Raw genomic sequence first — 23529 nt, 5'->3', positions numbered from 1 at the left:
TTAGAATGATGTTATATTTTTTTAAATAGATTGTAGATTTTTTTTCTTCTTTGACTAAGTATATAGCACATATAAATCGCTTTAATTTCATGAAAATTAAAAGACAATTACAATCCTTAATGAATGCAATTAGCAATTGAAGAACTAATGAGAAACTTATATTATTATTTTGGAATAGCTTAAACTATTTTACATTACAAGGAAAGAGAATTCGTGAAATATGATACTAAAATTACAACACATCAAAAGGAAGATACATTATAGATTTAACAAAGAATTCTTTGATAAGTGAAAGTTATTATGAAGGGAATGGAAAATGATAATCATCTTTCTTATTTCTTTCTTTTATTGAATCCATTCACGAAAAAGAGATTATTGTGAAATTCCGGAAAAATACTTCAAGATTTCATGTAATAATATCAATATATGATTATAAATGTGATGGAAATTACCACCATAGAATTTAGAGAAAATTTATGCACTTTACATTTTAAAAAGTGAGGAAGGTATATCCCCATATCTTGAAATTTTCCGTGCCTTCAAAAATTTAAAAACAACAAGACCATATGATGTACCACTTGTATGACAGGCAACATTAACCAAAACCCTTCATTAACAGCCTAAATCATTGACTACCAAAATTTTCTTGGCTTCCCTTGCTTCTTTCCATCTCAACCCTAGCTCCATTAATCTTCTAAAATGATTTATTTTCAATAAATTAATCAACACTTAGTGATCTTTTACATAATGAAAAGCAATATTCTGAAAACATATTCGATAAATGTAGGATAATTGCCTAGGGTTTATGATAACCTTTCTTGGACTGATTCTTTAAGCTCGAGACTAGCTCAATAAATCCTGTAAAAAGGTTCTTGAAAATATGTTAAGATATTTGAATCTTTTCAAAGTGGGGAAAGCATTACTTATACAATTGGTAGGTACATATGTTACGAATAAAACAACTGATTACTAAATACTAGGGCATGATTGAGCCATTTCAGCCAGGTTAAGGGTGGTGGCCCAAGCTTGGCCTTAACCTAAAGCTAAAAGGGCTTGACCTGGCTTATGATTGTGCTTGGGTTGCAACAAAATCATAGGAAGTGATCCACAAATACTCAAAAGCTTATTCTATTTTAATCCGATTGTTGTCTATTCAGTACATGTGTTAATAATGATTGACCCTGAATTGACTTTCATGTTTAGTGACCAAAAGGAAATTTGCCATGTGTTTTTGAAAAAAATTAATTGTTTCAAATAAAATAATACCACTTATCTAAAATATGACACTTAACGACATATTAACTTTTGCTATGTATCATCCATTTCTTAAAATAATTAATATTGTGAATGTGTGTCATATGGGATCCATAGAAAGGAGGATTGTAAATAAATAAATATAGATAATTAAATTATAATAATAATAATAATTATTATTATTAATTTTAGTTTTGGATAATTATAAAGACAATTATATAAAAAAATTGTTTCTAAAAATTGAAGATAATATCAAAGAGAATTTCTCAACCTCTAGCACCTCTTTAACTTTCAAAACACATAGGCAAACTTTGAGACTTATACATTTGAAAAGAGTTACTGAGAGTTTGCCTTGATAATTTAAGAAGTTTTACAAGCATTAAAAAATTTAAAGATCCTAAAATCAAGTTTAAAGCATCTTTAATCCAAAATCAATCCTTCATACTCTCATGTGGTGTTTGTTTTTTTTACTTTTTGCTGAAAGCAATTTAGTTTTAGAATTTAGGTTGTTTGTTTTTCTACTTTTTCATAACTTATTATAAACCTTTTACTAAATACAAAAGGTTAAAATATGTAACTTTTTTCTAAATAGAAAAAAAATAACATATTGGTTTTTTTTTTTACTTTTTAATACTTAATAGAAATAAAATACTACAAAAACAAACAACCTAATATTTAACACTATTAAGCATTAAGGTTCTGTTTAGAATTAAGTAAAAAAACAAACACCACATTAGTCCAAGTTACTCAAATCAAGCCTATGTCATGTCAAGTCAAAATCCAAGCTGAGATCTAAGGCAAGACAAACCCAAGTCCAACTTATTATAATGCTAGGTTTTCCAAATAGATGGTCATATTACTTCTTTCTAATAACAATAATATATATAAATGTTTTTGATTTTATAAATGTATATTGTATGCGATAATTATCTATTTATTATAGAGAAAACAATTTGATGAAAAGATTTGAAAAGTATGTATATTGTTTAGGTTGTGTGAACTTTAACATGATCTTACTTTGAAATGGAGGATAACAATGAAATGAGGGATATAATATAAAATCAACCCACAAGAAGATGCATTATAGATTTAATCAAAATAGTTCCATGCGAAAACCAAGCTTATTGTCAAATAGAGGGATACAAAGAAATGATCAAATAGGGATACAAAGAGATGACAAAATCCATCTTATTGAAAAGATATTGTTGTGGATTTCCTCTATTTTTGGAGGAATTTCTTGAACCATCTAGCTGAATGCTTGGGATATCTTTTTAATTCATGATCATAATCAACAAAGACAATGCCAAACCTAACAGTGTAACCAGAATTCCATTCGTAGTTGTCCAATAATGACCATGCAAAATAACCCTTCACATTAACGCCATCCCTACAACAAAAAAATATTGATAACCCATCATTTAGCATAGGTTTTATTTTTTATTTTTATTTTTAAAATTTTTTATTTTATGCAATCGAATAATCACAAAATAGTTATAAATGTAATAACTATTGTAAGAATGAAATCATCCAAAATTGAGTAATTATAGGAACAATAGGCACAACAACATAATTTGTACATCTAAATAATTAAACTCACTTGATGGCTAATTGAAGGAACAAAAGATGGCGGTAGTAGTAATCTATCCTTTTGAGGTCCTTCAAGGTCTCCTTAAGTGTTAAGGTACTATTGTTGGCTTCACCGACACCTGAAAATAGTTTCAAACTTTTATGTTAATTGCCCAAAGATGTAGCAAGATAATTCTTCTGAGTTACATGTATGTTTATAATATAATATATGATCAGAGAGGAAATTAATTAAAGATCATTAGTCTTACCATTTTCAATGATGTAAATAAGTGGATTGTTGTATTTTCATTGATGAGGCTGTTGTAAAAGTTGATACCTTCCTTATCCACTCCTCCGCTTAGCTTCCCACCTGAGTTACAAAAATTTATATTCATTCCAAGCAAAGGAAAATGACATGCTAAATTCCTTGGAATAAGAGGTCAATTCATAACTATGTAACTTATATTATCACATTGATTGGAAAAAGTAACTTCAACAATTCTTCAAAGAAAAAAAAAATTGTCATTCTCCCTTTTACAATATGGGCCATTCTAACTTTTTGTAAGTAAATAACCATTCAAGGTAATCATTCAAGGGTTGTTCTTTTGGGAGTCATTGATTTGCCATCCTTAATGCTTTTTTCATGGATAAGACAATATATTGTCCAAGTTAATATTAATTATAATCGGAATCTTTCTTAAGTATTACCCTTAGAAAACATTAACAATGAGCTTACCCATTTAGATTTGACCATATTTTAGGTGAATTTAGGTCATTGCTACCCTTTAATGTCTTATGTTATGATGTTAAATGTATAAATAATATAATATAAACTTTGTATGTTTATGATATTAAGTCTAAAGATAATATAATATGAATTTTCAAAAATAAACATTTGTATTGCAAAGAAGAGTAATGCCCAAATCAATGATTTTTTAGTTACATTTTGATATAAGAGTTAATTTATCCTTTTTAAGTTTCAATAATTAATAATGAAGTTACGTTTACTAATACTTATTTTACTTCAAATATATATTACAATCTTTGTTGATTCTATTCATAGACATGATAAAAACTAAGAAGTCGATTTTGCAATCACAAGATATATCTTTTAAGATGTGGTATCATTTCAATTGTCATTAGGTGTGATATCTTTCATTATCAAGTTTAATTTTGATATTTATAAGAGGTGGCTTATCTAATGTATTTAATTACATATTATGAAGTTGTGACTTGTGAGAGATAGTTAATTTTAAATATATAATATTTAGTTTATGATTAGTTGGTTGTGACTTACTATCCAAGAGCACATGAGTCGTCAAAGAGAATGTCATACATGACCATCTACCAACACATGATTAATAGATCATATTTACACATGATATTAATTTATTAATAGTTTACTACTTATTTTCTTTTGCAAAAGTTTGTTTCATATTGAATTGTTTTCAAGGGTTATTTAAATATATGACTCAAAATAACTATCAAATTGTAAAAATGATCTTCTTCTTTAATTTTGTTGAGAAATAACCATTTTTAGACACTTTTACCCCTCCTTATTGTTTTTTTCCCTTCCAAAATATATTTTTCTACTTATTTTATTTATTTCATGCTATAATACTTTTATCTCTTTGGTTGACTTTTTTTCTCTCTTTTGTAATTGTTTTATTTCTCAAACAACTCATTATCATTTTCATTAGAGATATTTATCTAGATTATATTTTATTTATTACAAATTTAATAAAGGTTATTTTCTCATTAAGGATGTTCACTTGAACTGCATTGAAATTAAATTTGAATTATAGCGGACTTAACTAAGGTTAAGTTCTTAATGATAATGGTAACTTGAATTATACTATGATTGAGTTTCCTTTATAAATAATTTAATTAGCGTTAAGTTTTTGTTTCATCAACAAAGAATTTGATTATAATAATTTGAATGATACTGTTGTTAAGTTTTATTTAAAAGAACTTAACTAATATTAAGTTTTCATTTTATTTACAAAAAAAAAAAACTTGATGAACTCTATGATCTCATCTTCACATTTTAGAAATTTAGATGAAACTACAAAAAAATCTAACAAACAAATTGCACTGCAAAATACCTAAACTAAAATCTCAATAGAAAACACAAATCAAAATCCCAAAAGAAAACATCAATCAAAATTTCACACCTTTACCAAAACCTCAAAAATTACAAAAATTATTAATATCTTTAGTTACTACATTAAAATTATATATTTAGTTACTATATATTCATTTAGTTATTATATATTTATATATTTAGGTACTGTATCTTTTATTTATTTAGTTATTATATTAGAATTATTTTCTTTCTTTTTTAGAAGTAAGGATAAATTAGTCTTTATTTATTTTTATTAGGTTTATTTAAATTCTAATGGTGTTATACCTACTTTCAAGATAATTTATAATAAGAAATCATAGATTTTCTATGATTTCAACAAAAACCCCATGAGAGAACAACAACAAGAAACCCTAACAAAAAACATGCAAAAACTCTCAACAAAAAACATGCAAAAACTCTCAACAAAAACAACTCAAACCACACCCCCACCCCCAACTAAAAAAAAAAAACAATTGCATAAAGAATAGAAGGGTAATAATGTCCTAAATGAGTCATTTTTTTATATTATAAAATAAACAAAGGGGTTATTCATCAAATTTAAAAAATATTTGATACCTTTTAATCAAATGCTTCCATTTTCAAATATGAATGAAACAAATGAATTTTCAAACATAAAGTGCACCTTTATGACCTTATTTGTCATTCCATGAGTTAGATCATCATCTAAGTCCATGGATTTGTTTTTTTTTATTATTTGGTCAAAATTATGCTTATTTTAATTAGGGTGTCTTTATAATTGGAAACTTCATTGGTCAAAGAATCAACTTCAATGTGGAAAAGGCACAATGGTCCTTTTCTTTTTCTTTCCTTATTTCTTTTTAAAGTTAACTTCCTTGCTGTGAGGAAAGAAAACAAAATTAATTATTAATTAAATATCACAATTCTTCTAACATTTTCATATATTATATATTAAGAAATCCTAGCAGCAAATTTAATAATTTATAAAAGTTAATTTTTGACAATATTGAAACATTAACTTAGGAGGTAAAACTCTAAACCAAGATATTGAGAATCTAAAAGCATCCATTCCCAATTCCTTCATTGTATGCAAATCTTCCTATTAAATTCAAATATGTTGTTAATAAATATCACAATAATTTTTATAACATTAATGAGAGAAAATAAGAAGGAAAAGACAATATGATGAATTACATACCTTATAACGATGATAAAAATCCTCCGCAACATCTCCATTGCTACCATCCATTATCCTATCTATACTGTCAACACACGAAAATTAATAAAATTAATTAAAAATTTTTATATATCAATATATATATATATATATATATATATACAATTTAAAAATAAAAATATAGTACAATTACTAATTTTATTAAATAGTATAAATATAATAATTATCATTTACTATTAAGAAGACATTTTAATATCATTTAACCATTAAAAAAAATAAAATCATAAATTGGTACCTCTCTAAAGATGTCATGATAATTTTGGATTTTGGAGTAGAAAGTCAAGCAATTTAAAAAGCTATATTGAAAGATTTAGCTATTGCTTTTAGTATATAAGTAAAGAAAAATGAATTTCCATCAACATTAAGCACATCTTATCATTAAATAATTGTTTGATTTACAAATACGCATGGAGATTGTTGTGGGTGTGATATCAACCCATGGCTGGTTTTCTGAAATAAATCTCGAAGTTCACTTTTCTTGAGAAAAGAAAGAAAAAGGAGTGATGGCAAGCCAAACAATCCAAGAAAAATTCAAAATATTTGTCAACAAAAAAACACCATAAAGGATGCAATGGGATTTTGCATTATCAATGTAAATGTGCAAACCTAGGGAACAGGGCTGGTTTATAGGTACCCTTCCAGTCCATTCCTGATAGTATGAGTTTAAAATAATAATAAACGGGTTATAGATGAGGTTGAGATTATTTTTATTTTAAAAAAATTTAGTCAAATTTAATTACTGATTTATCTCATCCCATCCGAATTACATATATAATTAAATAAAACACTATTAATTTATTTTTTTATTTTCACTTTCTTTTCACATATATAAAATAAAAATTTTACTTTCATAAAAATAAATTATAAAAATTATAATATTTATTTAATTATAAATTTATTTATTTATAATACAATTTTAAAAATAAAAATAAATAATTAAATTGGGAAGGGGTTTCGATACCTTCCCGGTCCAAATCGGTTGTCATCATAATAATCACTCCTAATAGAAAATCCAAAATATTTTAGGGTCTCCTCCCCTTTTTTTCAAAGGAATATACTATTTCTTCAACTTTTAAATTTCAAAACTCGAATATTACCCCAAACTCTCAAGCTTAAATCCAAATATCCATCATCATAAACTTTTTATGGGTTAAAAAAAGTCATGAAAATTAATTAACTCAAAGAGAGACCTGGGTATTTATGACTGAAAGTATCCCATATACTTGGACCTCTGCCGCCTTCTTTTGCTGCACCTTCATACTGAAAAATCCATACGCAAAACACATTAATTTATATTAAAAATAAATATATGACATGATATAGAATATGTAGTATACAAAAACTTCAAATTTTGAATATTTGAAATTCATAAAAAAAAATGACTTTAGGTACAAATGAATTTATGTGAAATATGTACAGATTAAATTAAAATTAATCTGTGTAAATTCACAAAAATATCTCCTTACCCGATAAGAAGCCGAGGCTGTTCCAAAAATGAAACCGGCCGGAAAACTACTCCGATTGAAGGAGGCAGCTACCACAGGCTCAGTCCAAGCCAATGAGCTAGCTAGGATTAGTAGGCCTAGGACCAATGAGCACTGAATTGCCATGAGTGGCTGTGGTTTCAAGGTTCTTCTTCACTCCCTTTATAGAGATCCAAATTGAGGAAATCGGTTGATTTGATGCAACATTTTTTACCATAAAATGAGGTTTTTTTTTTTTTTTTTACACTTTATTAATTTATAAATTTGCTATCTGCGATAATAATAGAAGAGGAAAGGCAAAAATGCCGGATAGATTTATAGGGTAAAATCTTATGCCTTTGAATGATCGGGTTATTATTATATTTATAAATTATTTCTTTTATTTATTTATTTCTATATCATTTATTGAAGATGATGTGTCGGAATGGTTATTGGCCATATGATAAATAATATTTGAGTATTTCCAAGAATACTTGTTTCACAGTCTCATTCCTAAATTAGTAAATTTAATGTCTCCCATATTTGAAAATGGATTATTTACATGTAAAAGAATATTTTTGTTAAAAAAGGGTATTTTTTTGGGGTTAGAAAAAAGTGGAGGGTTAGATTTACCAATTAAGAATTATTTTATCATTTTTAATCCAATAAACCTTAATTAAATTGAAAATATTTTTCTAAGTTGACCATCTATTGACAAGATTTATATAAATTGAACAATGATCAATGAGCTAAAATTTCAATCATTTAGTTTCTACCTTTTCATTAATATGAAGAAAAAAAAAACTTTTCAAAAATTTCTCAGATGCAAGGGGGTGTTGAGTTGTTTTTTTAACCATTTTAATAGTTGATGGAGGCAAATTAAGATGAGAAAAAAAAAATAAAAAATTAAAAAGCTAAACCAAAAAACATGATTATTTAATTTTTTAGCTCTAAAAAGGTACTTTTTGATGTGAAAATTTCATCCAGAGGCATATTTTATATTGTCATCAAAATGTGGCAAGAAATATATTTTTTTCATGATTATGATTTAACAAACATCATTAGTTGTCTTTATTTGGAGGATGTTGAAGTTTAAACCTATTAAAGAAAACTCAAAATTTTATGGTAAAACCTATATTATTCATTATTGAGAATCCATTGTTGAATTGTTTACAAGTTTATTGACATCATTAATGGAATTCAAGCATTGGAAAAAGTCTACAAGAGACGGAGAAGATTAGGAAGATTTTGAGATATCTTCTTAAGCAAAGAGACACCAAGATTACAACAATCCAAGAAGTTAAAGACTTTATTACACTTTTTTTTGGAAGAATTGATTGGGTCATTGATGACTTATGAAATCACAATGAAGTGTCATCAAGAAGTGAAAGACAAGAGAAAGAAAAATATAACTCTTAAAGCCTCACGATTGATTAAAAAAAAAAAAGATACTGAACAAGAGGTTAATGATTGAAGAAGAGTACCTTGTAGTTATCAGAAGAAACTTTAAGAAGTGAATCAGGTTTGAAAAAAAAAAGGAAGAAAATCCTATATATCCAAGGAAGGTTTTCCAAAAGAAGAAATCCTCTAATGTAGATAAAGAGAAGGACTTGGTATGCTACAAGTGTGAGAGTCCACTAAGATTATCCCCTTTACAAAAATGAGTCAAAAGATTGTAAAAAATGGTTAATTTAAATAAGAGTGAATTGGATGTTAATTTTTTTTTTTCAAAAACAACCAATTAATGACAAAAGGAATAAGAAATACTAAACAAGAATTAAATAAAAGATAAAGGGAAATACACACACTCTTTTATAATGGTTTGACAATCTGCTAATGTCAAATAAAAGAATGGACAATTTGCTAATGTCCACTCTCCTTAAACTCTTAACGAGTGGGAATTCCACTATCACTAAGACTTTTAAGGTTAAAATTTTTAATCCTTTTACACTTTGATTATTGGGTTTCAATGTACTTTCACAATTTCTTCAAGTATATAACCAACTTGAAGTCTATTTCCTCACAATAAATAAATAAAAAATGAATCTAATGCTTATAATCCTAGGACAAATTTCTCTAAAACAAATCGAGGATGATATTAAAGATAATTTCTCAATCTTTACACTTCTTTAACTTCCAAAACATACTCTCATACTTTCAAACTTCTACATTTGAAAAAAATCATAAAGAGTCTGCTTCAAGAATTTAAGAAACTTTACAAATCTTCAAAAAACTTGAAGAATAGGTTTGAAGATTCAAAAATCAAGTTTGTAGTATCTTTAATCCAAGATCAAGCATTCACACACTTAGTCAATATTATTCAAAGTAAACTTATATCAGGTCAAGACCAGACCCAAGGCTCATGCCTAGTCAAGCTTCTTCTTAGTCATTAATTGTAAAAGAAATATATAAAAGTTAATTTGTTTACAATTTTCTATTTAAGAGAAATTTGTAGGTATACCCATGTATCAAGAGCTATCTATGTAATCATAAATTTATTTTAAAATAATGCTAGGTTTTCCTAGTAGATGGTTATATTATTTCTTTCTAATAACAATAATAGGTAATGGCGGCCATGGGTGAGGCTGTGAGGGAGATGGAGAGGGTGACTGTGTCGGCAATGGTCCGTTGTGGACTGAATGAAGCTGGCTGCGGTGTGGTGATGGAGATGGAGCCGGAGAGAGAGAGGAAGCAACAACTTGGGAGGTGACGGTGCATGGACTGTGAGGGCATAATGGAGATGAGAAGTGGCAGCGGGTGGTGAGGCGAGATGAAGGATGTAGGTGGCAGCCATGGTGGTCGTTGATCTGTGGTTTTGGCTAGTCAGGAAGAGGAGTTGGAGATGGTGGAGTTTTAAGGCGGACGGTGGTGAGAGCGACGGCCATGGAAGGGTGATAGCAGAGAGGTGGTAGTGTGTACTGGTAATAGAGATGGCGGCCAAGAGCAAAGAGAGAAGCAGAGGAAGAAAATAAAAAAAATCCAAGAAAGAAAGAAGAACCAGGGAGAAGGAGGGGGGCCGGCTCTTGCCGGACGGAGAAAGCCTTCTTTAATTACTGATAACTTGATACTCTCTCTCAAAATCCTGATTTTCTGTTTTCCTTCTAATTCTATTTCTTCCTCAAAAGTAAAGTAAATAAGGTAAAATAAAGAAAAATAAAACAAAAATACAAATAAAATAAAAGAAGTAAAATAATAAAAATACAAATAAGAGTGCATGAGATATAGGTAAGAGGGTACAAATATATATATCTATATATATAAATAGGCATCAAACTTTAGATGAAAAAAATAGGACCAATTTTGGGGTCTAGGATGGCAGGGGACAAAATGTCTCTAACTACTATTTCCACATTGAAACTCCTATTCAAAACTCTTGAAGTACATTTATGAACAATAGGAATCTTGAGAAACTATAGTTAGATTATTTATTTGAGCTTTAAAAAGTGTTTGACTACATATTTAATTGCTTTTATTTATTCTTACTTAATGTACCTTTAATCCTAGTTTCTTTCTATCCTTTGAGCCAAACTTGTTAAGTAGGAGTTTGTTATATTATTCTTCTCTTGTAAACCTTGTAAGTGTTCACTAGAGGATTTGTATCAAGTGTGAGTATTCATTGAAGGGTTTGTGTCAAGTTTGGGGTATCACTAGAGGGCTTTGTTTAAGTGTAGTGTAATATATTACTCGAGTACTTGTTAAGTGTAGGGTATCACTTGAAAGAAATTATAAAGGTTAAATGGGGCATGCTCCAAGCGTAAAAACTTGCAAAGCTTTACTAATAGTGAAACGACCTCAAGTTTGAGATTGAAGGTAGAGAAAGTAGTCATATATAGGTAGGTTGTCTCAAACTATTACAAATGAAAATTGAATATCTCTTACTCTCTCTCTCTCTCTCTCTCTTTTTAATTGCTATACAATTGTTCTTACTTGATTTTAATTTTTTTAAAAATAATTGGACAGACTAACACCTAATTTAATCCCTCCTCTTCGGTTTGTACCATAGGATTGATTAGCTTGTTATCACATGTTGACATAGAATTGAAATTGAATATTAGCGAATAAATGAGAGTAGGTGGGCTACAACTAGTATGTCTAATGTTATTAGTTAATCCTACAAAGAAAATAATGTAAAGAAAGAATTCAGAATATCTGTCTATCATTTTGGTTGTTTAGACTCCTAACATGGTTTCACTTTGAAAGGAAAGACAACAAATGAAATGAGTGATAGATCAAAAGATCCATTGAGGATTTAAAAAAACAATTCCACAAGAAAACCATAGTTATTCTATATGAAATGAAGATACAAAAGAGATGGTCATCTCCATCTTATTAAATACATACATTAAAAAGATAATGTCGTGAAATTCCTCTATTTTTTGAGAAATTTCTTGAACCACATAGCTGAATATTTGGGGTACCTTTTTAAGCCATTATCATAATCGATGAAGATAATGCCAAACCTTAGAGTGTAACCAAAATTCCATTCATAGTTGTCTAACAATGACCATGAAAAGTAACCCTTAACATTAACACCATCCCTACATCCAAAAATTTTGATACCCTACTATTAGTATTTTTTTCTCATTCATAATCAAATCATTGTAAAATACATGCAAATATATACCTATTGTCATGTTAAAATCATCCAAAATGGAGTAATTGCAAAAAGCCTTAACACTAGAAAAAATTTCCGTATCTCTAAGAGATTAAACTCACTTGATGGCTAATAGAAGGAACAAAAGATGGCGGTAGTGGTAATCTATCCTCCTGTGGTCCTTTAGTGCCTCCTTAGTTGGTAAGGTACCATTGTTGACTTCACTATACCCTGAAAATGGTTTCAAAGTTTCAAGTTAATCAATTAAATATAGAACAAAAGAATTTTTTTGAATTATACATTTATGAAATAGTGTCTAATGGGTGAAGAAATTATTAAAAGACCATTAGCCATACCATTTTCAGTGATGTAAATTAGTGGATTCTTGTACTTTCTTTTAATGTAGCGTAAAACATTACGGATTCCTCTTGGATAGACACTAAGCCAAGTTGAACCAGCCTGCTTATGAAAATGGAGTTATTAATGATTCTCATTCTATATATAAAATAAGTATGCAATACTACAAAACAACAATTTATTGATCACATACCATTGGACCGATGGGGACTCCATTGCGTTGTTCTATCAAACAAAAGGAAAAATTAAAAGTTAACTACATATATAGGTCAACAATGATCAAGATGATTTATTGAAATCATTATACAAATCAAACCTTGAGGATTTTATATGGACTTACTAGTAAGATTAACAAGAGAATCGGTTGCGTAGCTCACATTAACGATATTAGCAACAGGAATATTAGCTGCATAATTTGCTGTGTAATAATTCAATCCAAGAAAATCAAGAGATCCTTTGACTAGCATAGATTGCTCAAAGGTGAAATTAGGTAGTCGATTTCCAGCAAGTATGCGCATGCTATGTGGATAGTCACCATAGGTTAACGGGTCCATAAACCTATAAATAGGCATAGAATAATATTAGTATATGTTGTAATTTATAACTAAAAGACTAGTTTTTTGTGATGCATATATATACTGACCATCCAAACATGAAATCTAAGGCTCTTTTGGACGCCTTCTTATCAGCTGTCTGGTTGGAGTAGGGCACCATCCAATGGCATACCAATGTTATCCCAATCTTCCCCTTTTGAGATGACTGTACAGTTTAAGTATTATCAACTCAACCTTTCTAGTTAAGTATTATAAGATTAATAACAATCTTCCATTCTTAAAGACTTGTATAAATTTTTTCAAAACCTAATAAGTAATCATAACACTTAATTGATTCCATGCACTCCTATTTTACATTTTTTTTACCTCTTATGTATTAGACTACATGTTAGTAAATTACCTTTATATACCACTTAAGCATTTTGGTTGGTTGATAACTTAATATTATCAAACTATAGTTCATAATTCATTCATTACTAAATAAAGACTGACAAACCAATGGATCATGCTTGAAACTCTAGCTTGTTATTCACTTACCTGGTATTTATCCTTATATACTTTCACTGCAGCTGCATGAGACAGAAGCATATGGTGGGCTACAATATAAGGCTCAGTGGCAGAGTTTCCGGCTTCACAGGCTTCATTAACCCACTTAGAACACCGCCCCGGTGCTAGGCCTCCTTGGTCATAAGCACCCAAGCTAAAGGTCCATGGTTCGTTGAGGGTGATCCAATGCTTTACCCGGTCACCAAACTCTTTGAAGCAAAGCTCTGAAAAGTCTCGAAAATCATCTCTGTCGATCATACAGAAACATGTCATGTATTAGATACGAGGAATACTAAAATTTTTATTAGCAAATTAAGACTTGTTCTAGAAATGCTTATATTTTTCATATATATCATTGAGGAGTATAGAATGGTAAAGAAGGTAGAATTTGATTTACTTACACAATGTGTGGGCTTAAAAATCCACCATACTCATCTTCTAGTGCTTGTGGAAGATCCCAATGAAATATTGTCACATAGGGTTGTAGACCTACAATAAGTGGAATAAATTTAGAACAAGCTCTTTAGTGTTTTTCTCCATATTAATTTGTAGCTAATTTACTTTACCAATCTATGCTTTGAGTATCTGGCTCAACCTCCATATATAGCCTAAGTTGAATTTTGGCATAAAAAAAAAAAAGGGGGGGGGGGGGGGGGCCCAAACCAAGTTCAATTAATACAAGCACACTTAGAGCTGGGCGTAATCTTGGGCATTAGTCTAGCCTAGAGTGATGTCTAGGCTATTCACATCTAAGCTATTTCCAACATAACTCGTTTACATTCCTAGATTTAGCTAGGTACATTGATAGGGCAAAGGTAAAACTTAGACCGATTGTGTCGGTTGGCGGTCAACTTTAGATAAACCCAAACTTGTTTATCTGCCTAAAGCTCTATCTAACCTGGTGCTCAATTTGAATTACACAATCTAAATATAATTCAGACCTATTTTTCTAGATCTTCGAATAAAATCAAGTTAGACTTGAATTAGTAATAATATATTTCAATTGATCAGGTGGGAGGGTTGAGCTTGTACAAGCTATAGCCTTAAATTGACCAACTAATCATCAAATTATAAAAAGATGGAAGAATAATGACCTTTTGATAATAGCTCATTGATGAGATTGTTATAAAAGTCGATGCCTTTCTTGTTCACTCCCCCACTTAGCTTCCCACCTGAGTACAAAATTTATGCATCTTTCAAGGAATGTGAGGTCAATTTATAACATTGTGGGATAATATTATTATATAAAATTAATATAAAACTTTTTATAGTATCTCAACATAAAATTTATAAGTTAAACCACAATACAAAAAAAATAGTTTTTGACTTTATTAAAATTAATTTCCATCTCATAACATTGGTTGGAAGAGTAACTATGACAATCTTTCCATAAAATTATGTATTATCTTTTTTCCTTTGGAATTGTATGATTTGTCTTGAATTTCTAACACCTTATGAATAATTTCTTTTAATATGCTTTCTAACTAAATGTTCAGATTTTCAAGGATTTTCCTTTTCAGAAGCAACATTGATATACAATCCTTAATGATTTGAATAGATAAGACAACAAATTGACCCAATTAACTTTAATATATAATTGAAATATTTCTTTATCCAATAAAAAAATATAAGCTAGCAGTAAACTTCTTTTATTCAACTATATTTTAGGCTAATGAAGTTCATTGCTTCAGGCTAAAAATAACGTATTATAGATTTATTTATTTATTTTAAAGTACCCATTTGCATCAAGATAAGAGAAAAAGATGTAAAATCAATTACTTTAATTTTTAATTACATTAGAGAAAATTTTTAACATAAGAGTTAAGTTAACAAATGATGTATTACTTATGGATTTCATTGATTAACAAGGAAGTGAGTGAAAAAAAAAAGATCATTTTTAGATATAATAAAATAAATCCAGGCTTATATAATTAAGAAGCAAAACATTACATTAAGATCAACATAAGGAAAAAAATGCATAAACAATCTTTAAGATATGTCACTATTTTTATTGTCATGGATGTGATAATCCATGCATAGAGAAGTTTTTGGTACTTAAAACAAATAACTTAACTAATATATATAGATATATTTTAAAATTGTGAGGGGCACGGATATCAAAACCAACCTTGAACGACATAAGGTTGGGTCATCCATGAATCCATGGGTAATGATGAGGACATCAATATCTAAATCTAGGGATCATAATGGGAACATTGTACCCTAAATGTAGGGACATATATATATATATGCTAACTATGGGGTACAATGTTCCCATTATGATCCCTAAATTTATGATGAGGACATCGAGACCTAAATCCAAGGTGTAGGGAATTAAACCGAATTCCCAACCCGTGAGAAACAAAATTAAAGAAAACACACGCCAAAGAAAAGATAATCACACGCACAAGACAGTATTTACGTGGTTCGGCAATTTGCCTACGTCCACGGAGTTGCAGGGATATCACTATTATCAGGGAAGAATTCAGAGTACAACCGGGGCGGTTACAATATTCTCTCTATATATATAACATGACAACCCCACCACACTAAAAAACCCTAATCACAAAGGGTGGTTCCACAATGGGCTAAACGGCCCAACAGGCCTCAATAAATCTCCCATTAAAAAGTCATGCAATATTATTCGGGTCGGGTCGTCAAATTGGATCAAACAAAACTAGGCTCCACAAAGCCCAACAAATCTCCCACTTGGAGACTAGTCCAATCACCAACATCAAACCGCTATCCTCCAAGAAACAATCCCTCATCCCTACAACTCATCCTCCTGTCCTCAAGCTAGAAGACCAATTGAAGCTGCGCACAGCTTCAACTTCTCAATAGTGACACCCTTAGTCAACATGTCTGCAGGGTTCTTAGATCCACAAATCTTCTCAAGTATTACCAGTTTATCCTCAACAAGATAACGGATAAAGTGGTATTTTGTTTGTATATGTTTCGACTTTGAATGAAAAGCCGAATTTTTGGCAAGAAAAATTGCACTCTGACTGTCACTGTGTAGAATGCTCATCTCCTGCTTCTTACCCAATTCATCTAAGAAACCATGTAGCCAAATCATCTCCTTTCCAGCTTCAGTTGCTGCAACATACTCAGCTTCTGTAGTAGACAAAGTAACAATCTTCTGTAGATTTGAAACCCATGATATAGCTGTACCACCTAGAGTAAAAACAAACCCAGTAGTACTCTTTCTACTATCAATATCACCAGCAAAATCAGCATCTACATAACCCTGCAATTTCAAACTTGCACCTGTGAAGCAAAGACATGTATCTAATGAACCCTTCAGATATCTTAGAATCCACTTGACTGCCTCCCAATGCTGCTTTCCAGGCCTACTCATGAATCTGCTCACAACTCCCACTGCATGTGCAATGTCTGGCCTTGTACACACCATAGCATACATCAAGCTACCAATAGCTGAGGCATAGGGCACCTTGCTCATATGGTCCCTTTCTTCTTCTGTCTTCGGTGACTGTTCTTTGCTTAGTTTGAAATGGCTCCCCAAGGGTGTGCACACTGGTTTAGCTTCATTCATGTTGAACCTGCTGAGAACTTTCTTCACATACTCTGATTGTGAAAGCTTCAATGTACCATTAGCCTTATCTCTAATGATTCTCATACCAAGGATTTGCTTTGCAGCTCCCAAATCCTTCATTGCAAATTGTTTGGACAATTGCTTCTTCAGATTATTAATCTTCTCAATGTCAGACCCTGCAATAAGCATATCATCCACATACAACAGTAATATGATGTAAGAATTGTCAAAAGACTTAACATAGCAACAGTGATCAGCTTCACATCTCTTGAACCCAATTCTATGCATAAAACTGTCAAACTTCTTGTACCACTGTCTAGGAGCTTGTTTAAGGCCATACAAGCTTTTTCTCAGTTTGCAGACTAGATTCTCTTGTCCCTGAACAATGAACCCTTTTGGCTGAATCATGTAAAGGTCTTCCTCCAAGTCACCATGAAGGAATGCTGTCTTCACATCTAACTGCTCAAGATGTAAGTTTTCTGCAGCCACCATTCCTAGTACAAGTCTGATTGTTGACATTTTCACAACTGGAGAAAATATCTCTGTGTAGTCAATGCCCTCCTTCTGTTGGAATCCTTTAACAACTAATCTGGCCTTGTAACGTTTACTACCATCATGCTCATTCTTTATTCTGTATACCCACTTGTTGTGCAAAGCCTTCTTTCCTACTGGCAATTCAGTCAATTCCCATGTCTGATTCCCTAACAAGGAATCCATCTCATCCTTCATGGCTAACTCCCACTTGCTTGAATTCTCATCTTGCAAGGCTTCATCATAACACTCTGGCTCACCGCCATCAGTCAACAGGAGATAATTTAAAACGGGTGAATAACGCTGCGGAGGTCTAATGTTCCTGGAAGATCTGCGAACTTCAACTACAGGTGTACTCAGATCTACCTGTGAATTTACATTCTCCTTATCTTCTTCACCCCCCTTCTGGACAGTACTTTCAGTCAATTCATCTAAGTTGACAAACTTGGATTTCTTTTGATCTATCTCTGTAACATCTGACACTACAGTTGACCTGTCCTTATACATAACCTGTTCATTAAATATCACATTTCTACTTCTGATGATTTTCCTGTTTTGTTCATCCCAAAACCTATAGCCAAATTTCTCATCACCATAGCCAATGAAAAAACATATTTTCGACTTTGCATCAAGTTTGCTACGAGCATCAGAATCAATATGAACATAAGAAACACAACCAAAAACTTTTAAATGTGAAAACTTCACCTCTTTACCGCTCCAAACCTCCTCAGGAAGTCTGAACTCCATGGGAACTGATGGTCCTCGGTTTATCAGGTAAGCTGCAGTGCTAACAGCATCAGCCCAAAAAGTTTTTGGTAGTCCAGCATGCAACCTCATACTTCTAGCACGCTCATTGAGAGTTCTGTTCATGCGCTCAGCCACACCATTTTGCTGTGGTGTCCCAGGAATGGTCTTCTCCATCCTAATTCCCTGTACAGCACAATACTCATTGAACCCTCCATCTATGTACTCTCCTCCATTATCTGACCTCAAACATTTTACTTTCAAACCTGTTTCTGTCTCAACCATGGCCTTCCACTTCTTAAAAGTTTCAAATACATCAGATTTATTTTTCAGAAAATAAACCCATACCTTTCTACTTGAGTCATCAATAAAAGTGATGTAGTACCTTGAACCTCCTAGGGATGCAATCGGAGAAGGCCCCCACAAATCAGTGTGTACTAGTTCCAATTTTTCAGCCTTCGGTGTCCTGCCAGTTTTCAAGAAGCTTACCTTTTTTGTTTTCCTAAGATGCAACTTTCACACATGTCAAAATCAATGGATTTCAATTCTAGTAGTTTTCCTTTTGACAACAGCATCTTCATCCCTTTCTCACTCATGTGACCAAGTCTACGATGCCATAGGCTTGTATCAGTACTTGCATCAGCAACTGCAATTGTGTCTCTTGGACATGAGGTCATATACAAAGTACCAGTCTTCTTTCCACGAGCCAATACCCTAGCTCCCTTTGTAACCTTCCAAGTACCACCAACAAATAGTATTGCATGTCCTTCATCATCAAGTTGTCCAACAGAAATTAGATTCCTCCTCAGGTCAGGAATATGTCGAACCTTCTCCAGTAACCAAACAGACCCATTGGGCAACGATATCCGGACGTTTCCCAGACCCACAACATCCAAGGCTGAACCATCAGCCAAATACACCTTACCAAAATCACCTGCAACATAATTCTGTATGATTTCTCGGTGTGGAGTGGTATGAAACGAAGCTCCTGAATCCAAAACCCAATCATCAAGTGGACTGTCTACTGCAAGAAGTAATGCATCATGTACCTCTTCTGTTACAACATTAGCAGAATCATCTTCATTCTTCTTCTTAGGGCTTTTGCATTGCCTTTTAAAGTGACCTGTTTTCCCACAATTCCAGCATTGTACTTGTTGGCCTGATCTAGATTTGCTTCTGTTTCGATTAGAATTTCTGGAATTTGATCTACCCCGATTTGAATATCTGTCATTACCTTTGCCTCTTGTCTCAAGGTTTAGGGCAGAACCAGATCCTGAGGTTTCACCTGCATCTCTTCGGCGAATCTCCTCAGCCAGAATTAAATCTCGTATATCATTGTACTTGAGCTTTTCCTTTCCCGTAGAATTGCTTACTGCCATCCTCATTGCCTCCCAACTGTTTGGCAAAGAAGCCAAGACGATCAGAGCACGAATCTCATCATCAAAATCAATTTCTACAGACGACAATTGATTTGTGATTGTATTAAATTCATTCAGATGTTGTGCTACTGATGCATTCTCTGCCATCTTCAAATTGAACAACTTCTTCATCAGATGCACCTTATTGTTTGCGGACGGCTTTTCATACATACCGGACAAAGCCTTCATCAAATCTGCTGTGGTCTTCTCCTTTACAACATTATGTGCAACAGACCTAGACAGAGTTAACCTAATAACTCCTAGAACCTGTCTGTCAAGAAGCGCCCATTCCTCAGCCTTCATACTCTCAGGTTTTGTCCCCAAAAGAGGCAGATGCAATTTCCTCCCATAGAGATAATCTTCAATCTGCATCCTCCAATACGCAAAGTCTGTGCCATCAAACTTTTCTATTCCAGACGCCTTTCCTGCTTCCTCTGCCATTGCTCCCACTCAAACCTAACCCTAGGCTCTGATACCAATTGTAGGGAATTAAACCGAATTCCCAACCCGTGAGAAACAAAATTAAAGAAAACACACGCCAAAGAAAAGATAATCACACGCACAAGACAGTATTTACGTGGTTCGGCAATTTGCCTACGTCCACGGAGTTGCAGGGATATCACTATTATCAGGGAAGAATTCAGAGTACAACCGGGGCGGTTACAATATTCTCTCTATATATATAACATGACAACCCCACCACACTAAAAAACCCTAATCACAAAGGGTGGTTCCACAATGGGCTAAACGGCCCAACAGGCCTCAATACAAGGATCATAATGGAAACCTTGTATCCTAAGTCAACATGAGCACATAGTTAATAGATGATATTTATATGTGATTAGTGATTATGTTATAAGTGAAAATTTTAATACTTTTTCATTTTATTTCATATTCAATTATTAAAATCTATAAAGGTATATAAAAACATTAAAGGATTATTTAGTGTTGAAAGTAAACACATCAAGTGAATGAGAGTGACTTCATTTGTAGCTCCTTGAGTTAGATCATCACCAATTTAGAGTTTTGTTTATGAACTTATTTCTTGTCATGATTTTTCTATGGTATTGAAAAACTACATTTCTACATCATTTTAGAAAGTCACACAATAAAATATGACCATATAATAAAAATAAATCCTATTTTTTTTTAATACCTTTCGGTGGTTTCATTTTTTGGTACATATGTTTCATTTTTTTCTTATTTTAATTAGTCTAATTTTTTTATATCTTAATTTCATTTTTAATATTAATATTTTGTTTTGTATCTTTGACGTTTATGCCTAAATTTTGTCATGTATATGAAGGACTCAAATTTAATTCAATATGATATGAAATTGGTATCATAAAATTTTCCTTTGTCAAATTACAAGGTCAAAATGATGCTTACTTTAAATGGGGTGTCATGGGGTGCCTTCATGTTTAACATAATGAAAGGTTTGAATTTGGAAAAAAATGGGAATAACAATAAATCATTGTATTTGCATGACAAACTTAGAAGTGAAAAAATTAACTTCAAAAGAGAAGGGGCAATGGTTTTTTAAGTGAATTCTTTTTTCTTGTGTGTTTGTGTGGGAAGCACAATGGAATTATTAAAAAAACATTATAGTTTTTGAATATGGTAACTCTCTTAACACTTTTTTTATACTATTAACATATCTAGGCAGGAAGTTTAATAATTAATGTGCATATTGAAACAATAAACTTACGAGGTAACACTCTAGACCAAGATATTGAGAATCTAAAAGCATCCATCCCTAATTCCTTCATTATGTGCACATCTTCCTATTAAATTCAAATCCACCATTAGTAATAAAATAAACATACAATTTTTAAAACCTTAAAAAAGGAAAAGTGAGTAAAAAATTTAGAATGATGAATCCAATACCTTATAATGATGATAGAAATCCTCTGCAATATCACCATTGCTGCCATCAATTATCCTACCTACATTATTAGTCAACACAAAAAATCTCATAAAATAATTAAAATTGTCATATATCAATACAAAATTATTATTTATGTCAATTAGAATTTAAACATAATTGTCTAATTGTTTTTTTCTTTCCCAATATTAAATGTGCATGTGATGATATAATATTGGAAGACACCATGATTTTTTTTTTTTTTTTTTAATTTTGTAGCAGATGACATATAAAATAAAGGATCATTTAATTAAATAGGATAAAATAACCATCCAAAGAATAACCTCCATTTTTTAAAAACATGAAATATAAATATTTTTAGATAAAAATACTCTCCATCAATCCCACCTTATATTCAATTTCTTTTCCTTTTAAAAGTATAGAGGTAATTGAAGTTATACTCAAATTTTTTAATAAGTACCAGGTTTTTTCTAAGGATTATCTTATCCCTTTGATACAAATGATTTTAAAATAAAGCAATTAAAATAATTATTTTAGAAAATCTATTAATTTTTAGGAAAAAAAATTCCATAAAAAAAGGGAGATATGAGATATCAAAACCATGGGTGATTTCATGGAAATGAATATGGAAATTCACTTTTCTGGAGAAAAAAGAAAAAGAATGGATAGATCATAAGCCAAACATTCCAAGAAAAATTAAAAAGGTTTGCAAAAGTAAGAAAAGCACTTGTGAAATGGCAATAAGCCTTGCATTTTGAATCCTAAACTCTAAATTTTAAACTCAATTATAGTAATCGAAAATTTTTATGTTAAAAATTAACCCAAAGAGAGACCTGGATATTTATGGCTGAAAGTATCCGATATACTAGGACCTTTTCCATCTTCTTTGACAGCACCTTCGTACTGAAAAATCCATAAACAAAACACATTCATTCCTATTGAAAATATACTCATACAAAAAAATGAACATATACGAAAATTCATACAAAATACGGCTAGATTACAATTGATTTATGTATGAAAATATGTTCTTACTTGATAAGAAGATGAGGCTGTTCCGAAAACAAAATCAGCCGGAAAATTACTCCGATTGAAGGAGGTAGCAACCACTGGCTCAGTCCAAGCCAATACACTAACGAGGATTAGTAGAGTCAGAAACAATGAGCCTTGAATTGCCATGAAGAGCTGTGGCTTCATGGTTCAGCACTTCACTCCCTTTGTATATAGACCAAAATTTAGGACATTAATAAACTCGAAGGATTATTTTTTTACCATGAAATAAGGTTTTATTTTTATTTTTATTTTCATATGTGGTGACCCCAATGTGATAAAACTACAAGAGGATGAACATATACATTTCACACATCAGCCTTTAAAATCATTATCTCTATAAAAATATTAATATAAATAAAATATTATTTTATATATATTTGAATATAAATATTATCTTAAAAGTATGGTATAAATATTTTGTTTATTTATTTAATTATGGATTATTATAGAAGAATATATTTTTTATATTAGAGTAACTTATTTAATTAATTATAAGAAAAATTAATAAAATAATATAATATAATAATCCTTTTTTAATAATATATCTCATACCATGTGATGTATTATGTAGAATTTTTGTAATTAAATTTTATTAAATCATTTTTTGCAATAGTGAAAAATCAAAATTTAACAAGACTATAAATTTCATTTTTTTAAAAATAGTTTTTTT

General features: G+C 30.9%; 1 protein-coding gene across 1 annotated transcript; it reads right to left on the bottom strand.

Annotated features, from left to right (window-relative positions):
- Positions 1-2472: 2472 nt before the first annotated feature.
- LOC117927515 (beta-glucosidase 12-like) lies at positions 2473-22985 on the bottom strand. Its single transcript, XM_034847045.1, has 13 exons — positions 22842-22985; positions 22640-22709; positions 21809-21867; positions 21630-21705; positions 14770-14847; positions 14077-14164; positions 13667-13922; positions 13219-13334; positions 12916-13133; positions 12769-12800; positions 12575-12677; positions 2852-2948; positions 2473-2641 (listed from the first exon to the last, which is right to left on the bottom strand). The coding sequence occupies exons 1-13, from the start codon at positions 22983-22985 to the stop codon at positions 2473-2475; spliced, it is 1506 nt and encodes a 501-aa protein (XP_034702936.1).
- Positions 22986-23529: the final 544 nt, after the last annotated feature.

The sequence above is a fragment of the Vitis riparia genome, chromosome 13 (genome assembly GCF_004353265.1).
Source record: "Vitis riparia cultivar Riparia Gloire de Montpellier isolate 1030 chromosome 13, EGFV_Vit.rip_1.0, whole genome shotgun sequence".
NCBI lineage: Eukaryota > Viridiplantae > Streptophyta > Magnoliopsida > Vitales > Vitaceae > Vitis > Vitis riparia.
This window is presented reverse-complemented; position numbering and strand designations above follow the sequence as displayed.